The sequence below is a fragment of the Corapipo altera genome, unplaced genomic scaffold, assembly GCF_003945725.1.
Source record: "Corapipo altera isolate COAL_440 unplaced genomic scaffold, ASM394572v1 51, whole genome shotgun sequence".
NCBI classification, from domain to species: Eukaryota; Metazoa; Chordata; class Aves; order Passeriformes; family Pipridae; genus Corapipo; species Corapipo altera.
Window position 1 is genome coordinate 9424915 of NW_020884892.1, and position 12398 is coordinate 9437312.

A 12398-nucleotide genomic window follows, 5' to 3' on the forward strand; every position below is an offset into this window, starting at 1 on the left:
AGGAGGCAGGATCCAGGAGGGGTTCAAGGAGGCAGGATCCAGGAGGGCCCGCCCGGCCGGGCCCCGCGGCCCCAGCCCCGACCCCGCGGCCGTACCTGGTCCGGGCCCGCCCGCGGCCCTGCGCTCCCCCCAGCTCAGGAGCAGCACGTAGCGGTCCATGGCCGGGCGGGGACCGGGACGGGAGCAGGGCCGGGGCCGGGGCCGCTCCGAAGGTCCCGCGCTGCCGCCCGGGCGCCGCCCCTCGCAGGGCAGCGCTTCCGCTTCCCGCGGGCGCGGCGGCCCCGGCGCTCCCGACCCTCGGCGCGGGGCGGGATGGCGAGTTACACCAAGGCCGCCCAGGTGAGCCGGGCGTTCGGAACCCGGGGCCGTGAGGGAGCGGGTCAGCAGGCCCCAGTGTCGGTGCTGAGGGTTCCCCTGGCAGGAGCCGCCGTGTGCGGCACGTCCGAGGGACAGGGATCCCCGCAGCGGCCGGGGCTGTGCGCGGCCCGGGAGCTGCCTGGGGGAGCTGTGCCCTTCACCGGGCGGGACGGGGACGTTGGGCATTAAATATCCTGCAGCGATGTTACAGTTCGAATAGCGATAATGGGTGCTTCCAGGAGGAGATCTGCATTTTTGAAACGAAACCCTCAGGGCCTGTAACCTTTCAGTGGTGTTACACATGTACATCGTTCTGTATCGTGGTGCGCCGTCCCTTTAAAGGTTATTTTAAGGGGATGTCGATGGTATTAATTTCTTCCAGTATTTTTGAGTGTAAAAGAAGCGTTGATTTAATTAAAGGAGCTAGGTTATGGTAGTGTGAGCTTTTACTGTTTTAAGTACTACCTCTCTTTTTCTTCAGCAATGGGCCACTTTTGGCAGAGCCTGGTACCTCCTGGATGCGAAGATGCAGCCCCCAGGAAAAATAGCAGCTGCGACTGTAATGAGACTTGAAGGCAAACATAAACCTATTTATCATGCACTAAGTGAGTGTTGCAGTGGTTGGAAGCAAATTTGCTTTCTTTCACTTGTATGTTTATTCCAATTTCAGTTTTAAAATCAAGCCTGATGTAAAAGATTACATTTTTCAATTGCTTGTAAATTATAAATTAATTAGTTTTCTTTCTCACCTTTTTTATCACACCCCTCTACAACTTTATGTTGTTTCTTTACCAGTGCATATCAAGCATGTTATGAATTTATAATTTATTTTAAGTAGCTGAATTACAGTGGGTTGTGCTTTCATTATTTTAAAAACATCAAAACATGTTTCATTGCGTTGATTTTAAATGCAGTGCACATAATGAAACACTGATGCAATTCTTGGTTAGATTTTCTGAGTGCTGCCTTTCAGTATGCACACAGCACCACAGTCTTGGAGTGTTTCTTCATTCTGAATAAGGTACAGAAAAGTTATGTCTTCATGAGGCAGTGGGCACAAACTGAAACAGAGAAGGTTCCCTCTGAACATCAGGAAACATATTTGTGAGAGTGACTGGAAGTTGTTGCCCAAGAGGTTGTGGAGTCTCCATCTTTGGAGATTTTAAAAAAATGCCCTTCTTTTAGCAGGGCAGTCGGATGTCATGACCTTCAGAGGCCCCTTCCTGTGTCAAACGTTTTGTGATGATCAGGCTGGAACCTTGCGACAATGACTATGGGAGACATAATCACTGTTGAAAAATATCTTCTTGTTTAAATAAAACAATAATTTTACTTTCCTACAAATTAGAAGATTCAGCAGTAACAGGGTATCTGTGCTATTGTTCATTACTTTTAGTACCGTAGTGCCTGTCTCACAGGAATAAGTGTTTTGTAAATAGTAAAAGGTTGATCCCTCATACTGCTGGTACAGTGTTTCCTTTAACACCCATGCAGATTTTTCAAGAGATATTACTGAAACATAAAGGAAACCTTGAAGTTTGTTCATACATGTGAAATGTACATACTAAAATTATATTCCAACTGTTTCATAATAGAAGGTAGGATTTGTAGTTGTCTAAAGATGTTTTAAATACCTGAGTTCTGCTGCTGCAAATTTTGTGGTATCCACAAGATGTCACTGGAGACTTAAGGCTATCTGAAAAACAAAGCAGATGCTGAGAGGAAGTTTTTGATTTTCCTGTGGGAAAGACTTTGGCAGTTCTGTGTCCATGAAGTTATAGAGTCCTGGAAAGTCATTTCAAGGGTAACTGTATTTGGTTTGAAGTATACTATAAATCAGTACTAAATTCGCATTACACACAAGATTGACATTGAGAGGTAACTACTACTGAGACATTTGATATTCCCTATGAGAGCAAAATATGCAAAAATTCGTGGTTGATGTACTTAACACTTTTTTTCTTTTGTCTGAACTAACAAATCTTTTAGTGTCTTTGAGATAAAAATTCCTTAGACAGAATAACGTTGTAGGGATGTTTTTGTTGTTTTGTTTTTAATTTGGTATCCAGATTGTTAATTTGGTGTTCATGCAAGTGGAAAACTGTTGGCAAAAATTTCTTTAGATGAGCTTATTCTGTCATCTTCCCAACAAAAGAACCCAAAAAGACACAAAGTCCAGTGTCCGTTCCCAGATATTTATGTAGACACACAGTATTTCCAGAGCTGAACTGTCAGTGAAGATGTTTAAATTGCATTAAAAGAATACAAGATTAAAAAATTGTAAAAAACTTAAATAAGGTGTGAAACTTGCATAAATTAATTATGTGCTCCTATAAAAAAATGCATGCTCAATTTAAGCCCTGCTTTGTACAGCTGCTTTGTTATCTACTCAAAAATGTTTTAATCAAGTGACTCTCTTCAAATACTTGTGTTCTAATATGGTGATGCAAGTGAGAGTGACCCCTGGAGAAATGGTTTTCCAACTGATTGAATGTGTGGTTATGGGTTATACAGCTGTTCAAGATCATTACTTCTGAAATGAAAAATTACATCTTTTCTCATATTTATATGATATTTTTGAGATAGTTTGGGTTTTATTAGCACTTTATTAGTATAGAAGATCTAGTAAAATAACTGTTTTGGGAAGGGTGATAGATTATAGACTTTGCACTTAAAAAGCTTTCAATGTTAAAGTTGCTGATATAACTCTAAACATGTGTATGTGCTGTAACATTCACTTCTGCTTGATTGATGAAAATGTGGGAGTTTTCCCAACAGAGCTATTGGAGGATTTTTTAGGGCTTTTCTCCCTCCTCCCTCCTCCTGCTCCCAACCTTAAATATTTTTTTTCTTTTATATATTTAGCTCTAGAGTGTAATTATTTGATAGAATTATTTTACTTACCCAAAATGTTCAGTCCTTCAGTAAACATAGGTACTGTTTTTATGGAATAAAATAAATATTTTGCATCATTTGGAACTAATCTTTTTTTCCCTGGTTTTTTTTTTTTTTTGAAAGATAGGTACATATGCAGCATAATGTGTTGAGTAGAATAATACACTTGCCTGTAAGCCACATTTCCAGATCTTAGCTGAATAATTGCAATGATTTAATTATGTAGTCTGGTGGTATTTTACTTCTCACCTGCCTTCTAACCTGACAGTACTAAAAAATGTTGTAATTAAGGTTGGTATTTAAGTGCTGATTTGGATGGTGTGACCCAAAAAGCTCAGATCTTTAAATTTCAGCTTTATGAAATGTGTGTTTATGTGCTACTACATATGTATCACACACATAATAGCTGTTGTTTTGGTTGATTTCCCCTATGGTTGTCTTTAATATTTTTCACTTATTTCTAAACCTTGTAGATGACTGTGGAGATCACGTTGTCATAATAAATACAAGACATATTGCCTTCTCTGGTAACAAATGGGAGCAGAAAGTATATTCTTCACACACTGGGTAAGATTTATAGTATATAATCAAATGAGCTTGTAATAAATTTAATGTCATATTTTCTTGATAATAAAAGTCTTTTTATAGCATATTGGTTCAAAAGGGAATTCCTACTTATGGTTTTGGGGGGGTTTTGTTTTTGTTTGCATGTGTTACAATGTTTAAAATGATACAAACCTTTTTCTTCCTTTTTTTCTTTTCTTTCCTTTTTTTATCCCCAGTGTTGTTAGGGACATAATTTAACTCAAGAGTAGTTAGAGCAATTGAATAAGTAAACAGATTTGGTGAACCAGGTTGTGTCTTGTATGAACCTCTGGACCCAATGATCTGGACTGTTCTGTTTAGTGTGTAATAAGATATTTCTATTGACACTGCATATTTATTTTATATAAAAATATAAATAAAATTTATTAGACAATGAAAAAAATTGGGAAAACTAGTAAAAAATGAAATGCTCTCAAGATGTACTGATATACACTACGTTGTTGCAGACAGTAGTGTACAATATATTATTCTGGCAGACATAACTTGTATACAGATGGGAGCACAATAATCAATTACAGACAGTGTGGCAGTGATCCTTTCAGTGCTCCTCTTTTATACAATGATACTACTATAAATAACAATCTCTAAGTGTCAAAATGTATCCATTTGGGAGATGTATAAATCGTGTTGAAAAAGCTAATTTTGCTGGTGCTAATGTTGCAATCCTGAAATTTCTTTGCTGAATTACTGAGAAATTCTTGTTAAGAGCTGATGGAAATAAATGTGTGCTTTTTTTTCTCCACTCCCCCTATGACTTAAAATTTTCACTAAAAACTGATGTGTAAGTTGAAGCACTTGCAGGAGAACTGTACCGTTAAAACTAACACTTAATTCCATGCAGCCCTGTGGACATGTCTTATTGATGCTGGGCTTATTTTCATTTCACTTTGACTGATGCCTAATAATATAGTTAAATCAAAATGAAACCCAGCTTTACCTGACTTCCATGTAATTTCTTACTTCACTCTATCATTGATTTAAAGCTTATGCATAAATATGAATTAGTGCAGTTTCAACATATCCCATAGACTTTAGACAGATGGATCCATTGCAATAAAAGTAAAATTTTACAACTGTAGATATGCCAAGTCTTGCTAAGGTTTATTTAAAATAGTAAGAAAATAATAAATACTATTCAATATGGATGTCTTGTATGTCATCCACAGACTAGTTGTGAGTCTTGATCGTCTGGAAATATTTCCAAGTTTTGCATATCTTACTCCCATTGTACTCTGTAGCTGTTGTGGTATATTTAATAAGCAGTTTTAGAGATATATCCATCTGGTTGTGAAGCACAGGCTTTTTAATACTCAAGTGAATAAATAAGAAATTAGAAATGGTGTTAAACTTGGATAGTTGACAGGATAGAATCTTTCAAATAAAATACAGTTTTTGACCTCATGAGAACAACTTCCTTTTTTGAGGGCTTCCAGTACCATTACACTGTTGTTCAAGATGTAGTGGTACCTGTGTTAACGTTGTGCTTGAGCATGCAGAATTCACCTTTATGTTTGTTCTGTTTTTCTAGTTATCCTGGTGGTTTCAAACAAGTGACAGCAACTCAGCTCCACTTGAAGGATCCAACTGCTGTAAGTTTCCCCTTCTTCCCTTCCATTTGTGAAGCTGTTTTTTTTTCAGTTAATTAGCTCCCCTAAACAAATGGGATCAGTTACCTGCATCTCTAAAGCTGAATTACAGACATTCAGCTAATCATTCTTAAAAGCTTGACTTGTGATACCGTTTTTGTAAACAACATGTTTTCGGGGTTAGATTGTAATTTGTATTTTCGTTGTTTTGCTTCACTAATTTTCCACTTACTCACTTGCTTTTAGTTTCAGGGGCCTGACCTTTCTCATAAGTGAACTGCCTCAAATTTGACTTAGCTAAGCTTCAGCTTAACGACTTTATTGCTTTTTTAAGACCCAGCAGGAATAATGCTAATCTTAAAAATCTTAGAAGGTGCACCTGTGTATTTCTCCCAGTAAAATTCAGCTGTAGGTTTTGTTAATTGATGGTGTTTTTTAAAATCTGTTTTGCAATGCTGTGCGTTCATGGTCTGTGAAAGAACTGGAAATGGTGATTACGTTGAATGTAAACCTCTTTACTAACTGTCTGTGTTAGACTGTTATAAATCCTGAACATCAGTGTTCATATGTTTGTACTGATTAAAAAATTGAGGAAGATATGAACAATTTGGTACATTGACTTACACAGTTATGAAATTATGTTTACTAAGGTGTTGAATGGTCGGCATTGGAGTATTGAATAAGTACTAATGTTTCAGAACATGATTTGAGGCCCACAGAGATTAATAGATATTTATGTTTAATTTTAATTTTGAAATGCTTTTGAGTCACCTTATATATAAAATATTAAAGTGCTTCTTCCTTTTCCTAGAGAAATTATATCTGCAAAATTCTTGGGTTTTGTCAGTTACTTATTATCAATGATTTAGAAATCCTGGATTGTCCCAAGACTGCCTTATTCAAGATGTTGAGCAAGTAATCAATAAAAAAACTAATCCATATGAACTTGCCTGTTTTGTTGGTTTTTTTTTTTGCTATTGCAGTTTCTATATCCTACAGTTTATTATTATGTTCTGTATAGAATTTTTTTCAAAACAACTTAAATGCTTTTGTGAACAACCTCTAAGATAGTTGTAATTCCTTTGGGAATTGCTGGTAGTTCCATGTCTAAAATGGATTTTTCAACCCATTTCATTTGAGCTTCGGGCAGATGCTGTGCACTGGGAGGCAGTGTAACACAACTTGTTTGTTGGGGCATGAGAACTGGATGTTCTATAAATTACCTTCTGGCATTCATTTTGAAATACCTCTTTTCTTGCCAAACTCATAGATGAATTTCTCTGCAAACAGAGGAGGATTAGATGCATTGCCAAAAACTAAGGCATGTTGGACAGAGGCTCAGCAAATGGTGATGTGGCTCAAGTCTTGGTCTAATTTAATGAGAGACGCTATTTTTTTTACAGAATTGTGGAGAGTCCTCAGCAATTAACTCTATCATTCTATTTAAGATGAAGCATTCAGATGTCCCTCTCATAAAGATATCTCAGATGTGTTTTTGTCATAATTAGTAGCAGTGGATGGTAATTTGGCAAGATACGCTCTGTATGTGTAGCTGTTGTATTTATTTACTAGTTGAATTGTTTTGGCGTGAAATACATTGGGATATGACAGTGATGGAAATTGTGATGGTGTTTTACTAACAGGTTTTATTTTTGGAAGCAGCTTTTAAAACCTGAAAAAGTAGTACTGTAAAGAGAACAATGCCTAGCCTAAGTAAGATATGGATCTTGAAATCATGATACATAGTTAATGTGGAGGTTTCGATAAATCACTGTATTTCACTTCTTTTCTCTTAATCGTTTTAATCATGTGAAATTCAATTCCTGGGAAGCCAGTGGAATTAGGTAGGTTGTAGGAAGCAGACTGTATCTTCCTGTGGCATCAAAGTCTTCATTCTGTAAAGTGTTACAGGCTACTGCATTTTCTCTGCCCTTGGACTTAATGACTCCTACTAGCTCATCCTGGTAGTGCTTCATTAGATGAGTCAACACTGGTTTTGGAAATAGTGCTCTTAGAGAAATTATGGCAGTAAATTAATGGAGGAAACTACTTCCAAGGAAGAGGATGTTGTAATCTTGCTACATAGAGATTTTGCAATGGATATGACTTCTTTTCACTTTATATGAGACTCGAAGAGTGTGTTTATAGTAGCACTGCAATACTGCTTAGCATTGTCTTTACTTACATATATCTGAATTCAAACATACAAATCCCCAAGATAAATATTTTTCTATTATAGTTTTTTCTAGTATACAGAGAGACTGTTTTTAGGAAAACCTGCTTCACAGCTAATAACTAATTAAAAAGATTATAATAAGTAATTTAATGCAAAATGCTGTAGTTTATGCTTTCGTGGGGGGCTGAAAAGTTGTAAGTATAGTTGTCAGAATTTAGACAAGGTTACTGTAGTATCACCCTTGATCATTTCTATTTCCTTCACAAGTTACGAACACACGATGATGATCTGATATTCACACTTAATGGAACTTGACCTCATTGTATCTATCCTACTGACTTTGAAGTTTTGTATTCCTTGCAGGTGGTAGGTATTGCTTCAGAAGGATTTGTGCTGAATTTGAATGTACATGTGCCTTTTTTCATAGGGTCATAGGATGGTTCAAGTGAAAGGGAGTCTCAGGAAATCTCTAGTCCAATCTCCCACTCAAAGTAATGTCAGCTATTATGTCACATAACGCTGCTGGAGATTTCTCCAGACACGTCTTGAAAGCCTTCCATGGCAACCATTTGTAGTCCGTGGCATTTTTTCTTTGTTGAAAAGAATAAAAAACCCAATCTGTCCAATCATAAATGTTTAATCTCAAATGTATAATTTTGTCTCTGAGATTGACAAAATATTACTTTTTTTCCCAATGCTAAGTATATTTTATGTTAATATGGGGCAGGGAATACAAAAAGAGGTCTGCATAGTTCATGTTTTGTATAGAGCTTAAAGTTCTGTGTTCATTGTGCCAAGTTTTTCAGCACTTCAGAAAAATTTGGTTTTATGGAAGGGAAAAAATGGCAAAAAAGATACAAAAGTACATAGTCTAACATATTTTTACCTTTAATACCTGTGAATTAAATTGGGTGGCACAAGGAGGGGAGTATCTGTGAATCTGTTTAAAATTTCTAGTATTTTCAGTTGTCTGCTCTTCTGGATAGCTGTGATCTGTTGGAGTGTGCTGGGCTACTTTAGGAAGTGCTTATTGAAAAAAAAAAGCTTCTTCATATTTCAGCCTTTTATTTGTCTGACTTAGTTTTAGTGTAAATTCTTGGACCACTCATATGCAAGAGTATTAAATATGTTCTTTAGGTGCACCATAACTGTTGTTGTAGTTTGAAACAGCCACTCTGTTCTTCACTTAATATAATACTAATATTCTGTATGGTAGGAATAATCCCTTAGAAGCTTATTAGGCAGCATTAATTTCCATTGGAGGTTGCTAAGAAAAATCTGATTGAAAGGTATGGTGCATTTTTTTTGCCAAGAGTCTTTTGAAAATAAAGGAAACATATAAACCCTTTGATGTGAGATGCAGCTGTTTGGAATTCATAGAAGTTTGGGGTTTTCTTGTTTGTTTTTGATAAAACGTGCAGAAGTTTTGTTTAGCTGGAAGACCACTGATAGGCATGGGACCAGCACTTGCAAAATTAGGCTACTAACTACTTGATACAGAAAGACTAAAAGATGTACTTCTAAATCTCAGATTTGAGAGGGAACAAAAATTACTTGAAAAAACTTTCTGGGAAAATATTACAGCTCTTCATTAAAATGCCTGCAAAATATGTTGACAGATCTAATCTGTAGAACATGATAGTAATCCTGTCAGGACAAAGTTTTCAAGCAATTGTTATTCTGTTTCTAATTTGAAAGGTAAGCAAAACTTGGATTGATTTTTTTTTTTTTTTTTGGGGCGCATCAAAAACCCCCCCCCCAAAAAAAAAAAAAAAAAAATAAATTACCTTTGGCTAAGAACAAGTGCTCAGTGAGAGGACTGACCTTTGCAGTATTCAGAGGCTGTATCACCTTTGACAGAGAAATAATGGGCAATAATTGTTCAGAATGAATGTTACCTGATAGGGAAGATTATTAAGTGAAGCAGGGTAGCTCGGTGGAAATGTGCTGGGAGGGAGCCTCGGGGGTGTCAGGGTTCTGGTTTGTTCAGCTGCTGGCACTGATTGGAAGGGGCTTAAAATGTTCTAATTCTCCTTTTGAATGCCCTTTAGCAACTGCTTGCACGTATAGACTTGCTATTGTATCTGCATAATAATGGTCTTTTGAAGAGAAGCTCAGACAGAAAACACAGTTAAATCTTGCTGTTGGTATTTGAGATCGTATTTTCTTTGCATCAGTAAGGGATACTCGATACAATAATACGTACATGCTACAAGCCAGTTACTGAAACACTAGATGTAATAGGGTTTTCTTTTATTACTGTGGAATAATGTTTTTTAATTAAGTAGAGCAAAACTTCAAAGTCTGGCTTAGCACGCACACAGAAGTTAGTTTGGCATGGGGAAGAGAATATTGTTATGGAACATGTTATCTTGAAACCTCTAGGTGATCTGAATTAGTCTTAGAGCTGACTTGGTCTTTTGCTTCATAGTACACAAAAATAAATACTTCTATTAAAAAGATCTTAATCTGTTCCTTATTTGAATATGCAAGGCAAGTTAGTATATTAATTTAAAGAAAACATTAAACTTCTGTGTTTTTAAGTGCTGAACAGTAGTGGAAAGCCAAATGGCATACAGTGGAAGTTTAATTTGTCTGACCAAATGATTCTTATGGCGGCATGGAATACATTCACTGTTGCTGTACTGCTTGTACAACTGTCAGAGCTAGAAAGATGAAGTTCTTTGTATGTTTTTATAACATGTGGTGAAAAGAACAATATTGTATACAGAACAGAAAACCATGAACTGGTAGAAGGATGATGTAGTATCAAACTGTACCTCTGAGAAACTGGTGTATCTCCTGAAATTCTTCTAGGGTTTTTTTGGTATGCCTTGTAATTAAAAACTTTGTTTTCTCTGGAGCACTGTGTCCTTCCCATGTTCTAGAATTGCTTCCTGTTGATTATTGGACTTAATTCAGCTGTTATGGTAGACTTTCTCCTGGAAATTCAGCCAATTATTTTGTGCTTCTAAGTACCAGGAGTGGTATTGCTCTGTTGATTTTCATCTTTAAAGTATGTTTTATCTGGCAAAGAATCTTTCTCAGAACTTGTTCTCTCTTAGACGTAGTCTGCAAGTTGCACGTAAGCCAAAGCTTGTCAAAAATTGAAATGTTTAAGGCTCACAGTGTTTCAAATAAATACATTTTAATTTATTTGTACTCATAAAATGTAGTAACATGCAGCAAGGGATTGAAAGGGCAAGAGTTTTAATAGAACTGCCTTCAGATTTCTTTCCTTCTAATTAGCCCTTTAAATTGGAAACTAAAAGCATAGTATCATGTCACTATTATTAAGAACATGTTTATGCTGTGAGTATATTAATTAGCAAACTTGGGGAAAAGGATATTGCAATATTCAAGATGACAAATGTAATAAAGAAACTGGGGCAAACAGCATTCCAGTAGTACGAAAATCTCCAAATATTAATGCTGTAGTATCTGTATACATCTGATGGTGGATGTCCTTACCTGATGGAGAAAGTGTTATGGTCTTTAGGAGTGAGTATTTATGAGGACATGGAATTTTACACATTACTAGTACTAAAGATAGAGGACTGGGGGAGGAGGCAGTAGGAATCCATACACAACTGAATAAACTGTTAAACTGTGCTGGTTAGTTTTAAACTAAGATCAAGGTTGCCTTGAACCTGTGGGTAGGTAGACCTCTTCACCAGTCTGAAATCCTACAGAAATCACTGGGGTTTATAACTTTCATGTAAAATTAAACTCTAGTTACTTTAATAGTTCAAAGTAAGCATAATCACATAGAAAACAATAATATTTGTCCTTTATTAGAAGTATATTACAAGCATATAGAAAGATCTGTTGTTATTGTTAATTCCTGAAAGAAACAACACATTCTGATGTGTGTTTTCAGGGAGTCTGGGTTTAGGTTTTGCATGGGTTCAGTAGCAGACTTTTTCTTGCAATTCCATACTTTTTTATTTAGGGTTGATGTATTTTTAATAAAATTTGAGCATGTTCAGGTAACGTGAGAACCCTTGCTTACCTAACACCCTGTAAGTATTGCTGGTTTTATCTGCCTTTTCTGCTACACAGCCTTACTCTAGGTGCAAAAGCAGTTTGTACAACCTCAGTTAGGCCTGTGCTTTACTGGCTTCTTTGTCTTGTCATCACACCAGTTAGAGTGAGGGTGTAGGCAGAATTTTGGGCAAGGACTTGGATGTAAACTTGGTCTTTCCAGGAGTTGGGTTTGAATTTGTTTTGGCTCATAGAAGAATCTTTGAGGCAGAAGTTACTGTGAAGGAAGCCAGTCGTTTTCCAGCACTGCTTTCTGTGTCCTGGCTCCCTGTATGGTCTTCTGTTCCGTAGCTGGACTAATGACCTTGCAGTAAATCAAAGTCCTGGGCTGCATCAAAAGCAGCATGGTCATCAGGGTGAAGGAGGTCATTCTCCCCCTCTACTCTGCCCTTGTGAGACCCTACCTGGGGTACTGTGTCCAGCTCAGGGCCCCCAGCACAGGCAAGACATGGACCTGTTGGAGCAGGTCCAGAGGAGGGCCACAGAGATGATAAGAGGGATGTAACACCTCTCCTATGAGGAAAGGCTGAGAGAGTTGGAGTTGTTCAGCCTAGAGAAGGGTGGACTCTGGGGAGACCTTATTGTGACCTTTCAGTGTATAAACAGCACCTATAAAAAAGACAGAGACAGATTTTTTTATCAAGGCCCGTAGTGATAGGACAAGGAGTGATGTTTTTAATCTGAAAGAAATTTAAATTTAGATTGGACATATAGAAGAAATTTTTTAATGTGAG

The 12398-nt window shown here is 37.2% G+C and overlaps 2 protein-coding genes across 4 annotated transcripts in view; one reads left to right on the forward strand and one right to left on the reverse strand.

Annotated features, from left to right (window-relative positions):
* Positions 1 to 227, reverse strand: part of MTBP (MDM2 binding protein) — a 30776-nt gene extending 30549 nt beyond the window's left edge. For all 3 annotated transcript variants that reach the window (XM_027645614.1, XM_027645613.1, XM_027645615.1), the window contains exon 1: positions 96 to 227. In XM_027645614.1, coding sequence (XP_027501415.1) covers positions 96 to 159 — 64 coding nt within the window. In that variant the 5' untranslated portion in view covers positions 160 to 227. The remainder of the gene's footprint in view (positions 1 to 95) is intronic.
* Positions 228 to 238: 11 nt separating this feature from the next.
* Positions 239 to 12398, forward strand: part of MRPL13 (mitochondrial ribosomal protein L13) — a 30382-nt gene continuing 18222 nt past the window's right edge. Inside the window, exons 1-4 of the mRNA XM_027645618.1 lie at positions 239 to 339; positions 839 to 962; positions 3726 to 3819; positions 5387 to 5447. Of these exons, the coding sequence (XP_027501419.1) occupies positions 313 to 339; positions 839 to 962; positions 3726 to 3819; positions 5387 to 5447 (306 nt within the window). The 5' untranslated portion in view covers positions 239 to 312. The remainder of the gene's footprint in view (positions 340 to 838; positions 963 to 3725; positions 3820 to 5386; positions 5448 to 12398) is intronic.